Below are 7,085 nucleotides of genomic sequence, written 5' to 3'. Positions count from 1 at the left end.
CCGTCGGAGGCGGATCTCCAATCATCCGGAGCATCCGTTTGTTTTGCAGGTACAGGCGTCCGGTTCCAGTCTCGGAATTGTAACTCTCCCGCAGGACATCAGAAAACCCCGAAACACATTCTACAAAGCTAATAGAATCAAAATGAAAGTTAAACACATTCTAACAAGTCTAATTGAATCCAATGAAAGTCAAACACATTCAAATAAAGCTATTTAAATCAAACTAAAGTCTAATGCATTCAACAAAGGTAATTGAATCAAATTAAAGTCAACACATTCACAAAAGACTTATGAATCAAATTTAAGTCAAACACAATCAAACAGAGCTAATTAAATCAAATTAAAGTCAAACCCATTCAAACAAAGCTTTTTGAATAAAATTAATGTCAAATGCATTATACAAAGCTAATTAAATCAATTAAAAGTGAAACACATTCAAACAAAGCTAATTGGATCAAATAAAAGTCAAACACATTCAAACAAAGCTAATTGAATCAAATGAAAGTCAAATGCATTCTACAAAGCTAATTAAATCAAATGAAAGTCAAACACATTCAAAAAAAGCTTTTTGAATCAAATTAAAGTCAAATGCATTCAACAAAGCTAATTGATTAAAATGAAAGTCAAATGCATTCTACAAAGCTAATTGAATTCAATGAAAGTCAAACACACATTCAAACAAAGCTAATTGAATCAAATGAAAGTCAAACACATTCAAACAAAGCTAATTGAATCAAATGAAAGTCAAATGCATTCTACAAAGCTAATTGAATCAAATGAAAGTCAAACACATTAAAACAAAGCTTTTTGAATCTAATAAATGTCAAATGCATTCAACAAAGCTAATTGAATAAAATGAAAGTGATGTAAAAACTAATAGATGAAATTAGTTTAAACAAGTTAAAGAATCAAGCTTAAGCAAAGGATTGATTTTAGGTTGGTGTTTAGATACGTTTTTGTAGAATTTAGGTGTAGGTTTGTAAGGATTACTCACTTAACAAACGAGGATATGAAGGCAAGGATTTCTCACTCAACCTACTAAGTTCAAATTGTATGGAAGGATTACTCACTTGACCACTCAATCTCTTCAAGTCTAACTTGGTACAAAAACCGGTTATTTCACAAACAAATAATCAGTTTTTAAGTTCAAGCAAAAGCTCTTTTTCATTGATCAAAATCTGATTACAAACTACCATTACATGCCTTTTATAAGCAACTAAAAGAACTACAATCATTGCTTAACTTAAAGAAGCAAAAGACTGATTTATTACAACTAGACAAAGAAAACAGCTACAAGAATTCAGAAAAACTTAAGCCTAGAATTACGCCCACATGAGGCAGACTTTTAGGCTTCACATTCCCCTTAACTTCCTTCATTAAACTGATTTAAACTAGCAAAGAAAACAGCTACAAGAATTCAGAAAAACCGTTGGGGTAACACTTGTAACCCCCCCTTGATTCACGCCTCCTTCTTCATTCATGCACTGAAGTTTCTCCTTGAATTCCTCTCCATTCCCACGTCTTTCCAACTGAAATGGCTGTTAAAAAGGCTTCAATTAACGTGCTCTAATGAGCAATTAAGCAAGTCAATCCATGATTAAAACCAAACGGACCATGGGCAGCAAAAGAATCCAAGGTTTGGTCTTCAAATGATTTCGCTAGTATCACTTCTTTGGATGAACCGTAACTTGGACTTGTGCTTGGACTTGGATGAAAATTGTGACTAGGACTAATAGGATTTTCGTGATTTACATCATCCTCCCCTTCTTCGAAAGGAGTTGTCCTCAACTCGTCATCTTCTAAATAAGGAGCTAGGTCACCAATATTGAAAGTTGATGAAACTCCAAATTGCCCTCCAAGATCAACTTTGTATGCATTATCATTGATCCTTTCCATGATTTGAAAAGGACCCTCTGCCCTTGGCATCAACTTGTGCTTTCGTTGCTTAGGGAACCTTTCTTTTCGAAGAAAAATCCAAACAAGATCACCCACTTCGAATTTTCTCACATTGCTCAAGTGTTTGTTTACTTGCTTCTTGTAGGACTCGTTAGCTTTCTCAATGTTCTTCCTAACTTCTTTATGAACATTCATCATGAACTCAACATGCTCCTTGGCTGTCCCATGAACAAATTTGTCCTTAGGAATTGCAATGTAATCAATAGGAACATAAGGATTGACCCCATAAACAACTTCGAATGGTGAGTATTTCGTTGTTTTACTTGGAGTTCTATTGTAAGCAAATTCAGCATGAGCTAGCTTTAGATCCCAATCTTTCCCTCCTTTGTTCACTAAGGCACGAAGTAATGTTCCAAGAACTCTATTCACCACCTCAGTTTGACCATCCGTTTGTGGATGATGGCTTGTTGAGAAAAGCAGCTTGGTACCTGATTAGGGGATTTTGCTCCCACCAATCGGAATGCGCCAAGTGTCTCCTAGTTGGAACTGTCAGGACTTGCCACGTGGCACGCGCTTATTCGTCCATGACCAAGATGGTCAAGGGTCAACTATCCATGGTCAAGATGAGGAGGTTCAACACGGTGCTATTGAGCAAGGTGCTAAGGGATTATTCTTGTCTAAATCATTCTTCAATCCTATGCACGGTTTTAGTCCAAAGAGTTTAACAAATGGTTACACTTCCCTTAGTGTAATTAATCTTGTTGAAGGTATCTAGTACATGAGCCGTTTTTCCAAGCTTGAAGCCACGCATGATTTATGCATTTGGGAGTTACATTGGACTGATTTTGACAGCGTGATTCAAGGCTTGTGTTGGGCGTGAATTAAGGCATTAGTTGGCTGATTATTCTACCTCTTTACTTGGGGTTTACATGTACTTAATTAGAGAGTTGTTGCTAGAATAAAGGAGCTTGAATCAAGGGTTTAAATGGGAGGTTACAAGCGTGACTCAAGGGGGTTGTTTGCATGTTTTCTTGGACGTTGAAAATGCTGTTTGAAGACCTCATGATTGCTGAACGTTTTCTCCTTAATTTAAGCATAGTTTTAAGCTTAGTTGATTAGTTTTACTTTGTTGTTATGAGGGGTTAATTGGACAGTCATATGAGCCTTTTAATCACCTTATAATTAGCATTTTATCTTGTCTTTTAATTAGGCAAGTGATGGATGATCATTAAAAATTGTAGAAGGGAATCCTATGTTCCTTTATGTAACTTATACACTACTATAAATAGTGTACTATGCATGAATGAAAGGCATCCAGAAATTTGCTTAAACACTTGTGTTTTGTTGATTAAACGTGACTTAGCAATTAGTCATTTTTAAGGTCCAAGTTTGATAACTCAAATTTGAAGAGTGCTAGTTTTGGTAGAGTGTTCCCAAACCTAGGAACTTGCGTAGTGAACGAGTGGGTTGAGTGTTCCCCATTCCTAACTACACCAAGCAAAGGGTGAGTGTTCCCCTTTGTTATATCCGAGACTAGGGTTGAGTGTTCCCCTATTCTCCCCTTCACTAATCACGATTTCACTAAGACCCCTTAAAACGTACTTTTGTAACAAGGTTCTCATCGTGCTTACACATCATTTGGCGCGTCAGGTAGGGGGTGTTTTCCTAAACATTTCCTAAGGGGTCGTATACCTACACACCATGGGAGAGAATCAAGACTTGAGGACAGCCTTGGAAGCTCTTAATCGATCCATTGCTAGTCAAGAAAGGTTGGCCGAAACCAATGCCAATCTACAAGGGAACCTTGCTGCCTTGATGGCAAGGCTCATGAACGAGCAAGATAGGAGAGATCAAGATGAAGACCCTCCACCTAGGAGGGAAGATAGGAGTCTCAAAGTGGACGTCCCTTCTTTTGATGGGACACTTGATCCAGAGAAGTACTTGGAATGGGAGAAATCCTTGGAAAGGTACTTTGAATACAAGGACATTCATGAGGATGTTCAACGTTTTAAGATTGCCAAAGTCAAGTTGAAGGGCTATGGTGATAGTTGGCTACAAGGAGAGCAGAGGGGACGTACCCTTAGGGGGAAAGCTCCTATCTCTACTTGGGGCAAACTCAAGAAACGGATGAAAGACCGTTTCATCCCCCACAATTACAAGCAGAGTCAATATGTGAAGTGGAGTACCTTGCAACAAAATGGGGACTCTGTGGAGGATTACATAAAAGAGTTTGATAGACTTGCTATTGTGTGTGAAGTAACCGAAAATGAAGAGCTCAAAATGGGGCGTTTCATATCTGGTTTGGACCAAGAATTACAAGACAAACTTGAAGGTTATACTAACCTCACGTTTGCTGAAGCTTGCAAGTTGGTGATTAAGTTCGATGCTAAGAGGAAGAAGAAGAAGCCTACTACCATTCCTCAATTGGCACGAAAACCTTCTTTTCCTACGAAGGAAGGTTCTTCCTTTAACAAACCAAGTAATCCACCAAAAAAGGACACAAAGGACGTGAAGCTAGGTGACATTGTGTGTTACAAATGTGGAGGACGAGGTCATTACAAGAAGGATTGTCCTAATACTAGGGCGTTAACCATACAAGAGGTTAAGCTCATGGCCACTCAAAACATCAACTGGGATGAGTTTGAGGAGGGGGAAGAAGAAGTTGAAGATGATTGTGATGATTGCATTGCCGAGCCAGAGGAGAAGACTAGCCTCGTGATTAGGAGGGCCTTACAAGCACGTGTGGAAGAGGATGCTGCCCCCCAACGACAACACATTTTCATCACCCGTTGTAAAATTGGTGACGAGGTATGTGATTTGATTATTGATGGAGGAAGTGAGGCTAATACCGTGTCTAAGACCCTAGTATCTAAACTTGGTCTTACGACTACTAATCATCCACAACCTTACAAATTAAGTTGGTTAGATTCTAATGCTAGCACTGGGGTTAGGAAGCAATGCATGGTTTCTTTTTGTATTGGTTCGTATTGTGATTCTATATTATGTGATGTTGTGTCCATGGATGCTTGTCATATTCTACTTGGTAGGCCTTGGCAAACTGATAAAAGATCTATACATGATGGGTATCACAACACGTATACCATAGTCCATGAAGGGAGAAAGAAAAAACTACACCCTTTACCACCCCCACGGTTTTCACCATCACAAACACCCCAAAAAGAAGTATCCTTGTTGTCTCTTAAAGAGTTTGAAAGGGAGTTAGATGGTGAGGGAGAGTTGTTCATACTATACTCCAAAGAAACCCACGAAAATTTTGTTGCTCAAAATCCTAAGTTAGCCCAATTGATTAAGGATTTTGAGGACGTTTTTCCGAATGAATTACCTAAAGAACTACCACCCATACGTGGAATTGAGCATCAAATCGATCTCATTCCCGGAGCACCTTTGCCAAATAAGCCAGCCTATAGGTGTAACCCTTTAGAAACTAAGGAATTACAACGTCAAATTGAAGAGCTAATGGGGATGGGTTATGTGCGTGAGTCCATGAGTCCATGTGCCGTTCCTGCTTTGTTGGTCCCTAAGAAAGATGGTACTTGGAGAATGTGTATTGATAGTAGAGCCGTTAATAACATTACTATCAAGTACAGGTTTCCAATTCCAAGGCTTGATGACATGCTTGATGAGTTAAGTGGTTCCAAGGTCTTCTCAAAGGTAGACTTGAGAAGTGGGTATCATCAAATTCGCATGAGAGAAGGGGATGAATGGAAAACCGCGTTCAAGACAAAGCATGGGTTGTATGAGTGGCTCGTCATGCCATTTGGCCTTACAAATGCCCCTAGCACGTTCATGAGATTAATGAATGAGGTGCTAAGGCCATTTCTTGGCAAGTTCGTGGTAGTATACTTGGATGACATTCTCATTTATTCACGTGATGAAGAATCTCATTTTGATCATCTTTTCCAAGTATTTTCTGTTTTGAGGCAAGAAAAATTGTATGGGAAACTAGAAAAATGTGATTTTTTATTGTATGAAGTCATGTTTCTTGGTTACATAGTTTCAGGTGATGGCGTGAAGGTGGATCCTAGCAAAATTGAAGCAATCCAATCATGGCCTAGTCCAAGGACACTCACGGAAGTTCGTTCATTTCATGGACTTGCCTCCTTCTATAGAAGATTCATCAAGAATTTTAGCACACTCATGTCTCCCATCACCGAGTGTACTAAGAAAGGCGTGTTTGAATGGACACCCCAAGCTCAAAGGGCATTTGAAGAAGTCAAGAAGAAGATGTGCAACACACCCATCTTAGCACTTCCGGATTTTTCCAAACCATTTGAGGTTGAATGTGACGCAAGTGGAAAGGGTATTGGTGCCGTATTGATTCAAGGTGGGCGTCCCATTGCTTACTTTAGTGAGAAGATGAGTCAAGGCAAGTTGAATTACTCCACCTATGATAAAGAGTTCTATGCTATGGTAAGAGCTCTAGATCATTGGTCACATTACTTGAGGCCACAACCTTTCATATTGCATTCCGATCATGAATCCTTGAGGTTCATACATGGCCAAAAGAAGCTGAATGCAAGACATGCAAAGTGGGTCGAATTCTTGCAAACATTTAACTTTTCCTCTAAATACAAGAGTGGGAAAGCTAATGTGGTTGCGGATGCCTTATCTCGAAGGCATAATTTGCTTGGAATGGTTGAAGCAAAGGTACTTGGGTTCGATTTGATCAAAGAATACTATCAAGAAGATGATGAACTCAAAAGGATAATTGATAACTGTGTCCATGGAGTCTATGATCTGTTTTCCTTACATAATGGTTTTCTTTTTAAAGGAAATAGATTATGTATTCCAAAATGTCCCATTAGAAGTTTGTTGATACATGAAGCTCATGGGGGAGGGCTAGCTGGTCACGTTGGTATTCACAAGACATTGGAGCTTCTCCAAGCTCACTTTTATTGGCCGAAAATGTTAGCCACGGTTCATCATGTGGTGAGTCGTTGTTCTACTTGTCAAAGAGCAAAGATGGTGTTTCATAAAGGTCTCTACAAGCCCTTACCAATTCCCGAGAGACCTTGGGAAGATGTTAGTATGGATTTTATTGTAGCTTTGCCAAGAACTCAAAGAGGCAAGGATTCGATAATGGTGGTGGTTGATCGGTTTTCAAAAATGGCTCATTTCATTCCTTGCCATAAAACTGAAGATGCAGTAAAAGTGGCTAAGTTATACTT

At 39.0% G+C, this 7,085-nt stretch overlaps 1 protein-coding gene across 1 annotated transcript; it reads left to right on the top strand.

The window, feature by feature from the left end:
• Window positions 1-3,889: 3,889 nt before the first annotated feature.
• LOC110722335 lies at window positions 3,890-6,772 on the top strand (the record flags this gene model as incomplete). The annotated part of the gene is made up of 3 exons (XM_021901611.1): window positions 3,890-5,906; window positions 6,048-6,241; window positions 6,560-6,772. Coding segments are annotated over exons 1-3 (2,290 nt in total), but the record flags the coding sequence as incomplete, so codon positions are not given.
• Between the last annotated feature and the right edge of the window lie 313 nt (window positions 6,773-7,085).

The sequence above is a fragment of the Chenopodium quinoa genome, unplaced genomic scaffold (genome assembly GCF_001683475.1).
Source record: "Chenopodium quinoa cultivar QQ74 unplaced genomic scaffold, ASM168347v1, whole genome shotgun sequence".
Lineage (NCBI taxonomy): Eukaryota > Viridiplantae > Streptophyta > Magnoliopsida > Caryophyllales > Amaranthaceae > Chenopodium > Chenopodium quinoa.
This window is presented reverse-complemented; position numbering and strand designations above follow the sequence as displayed.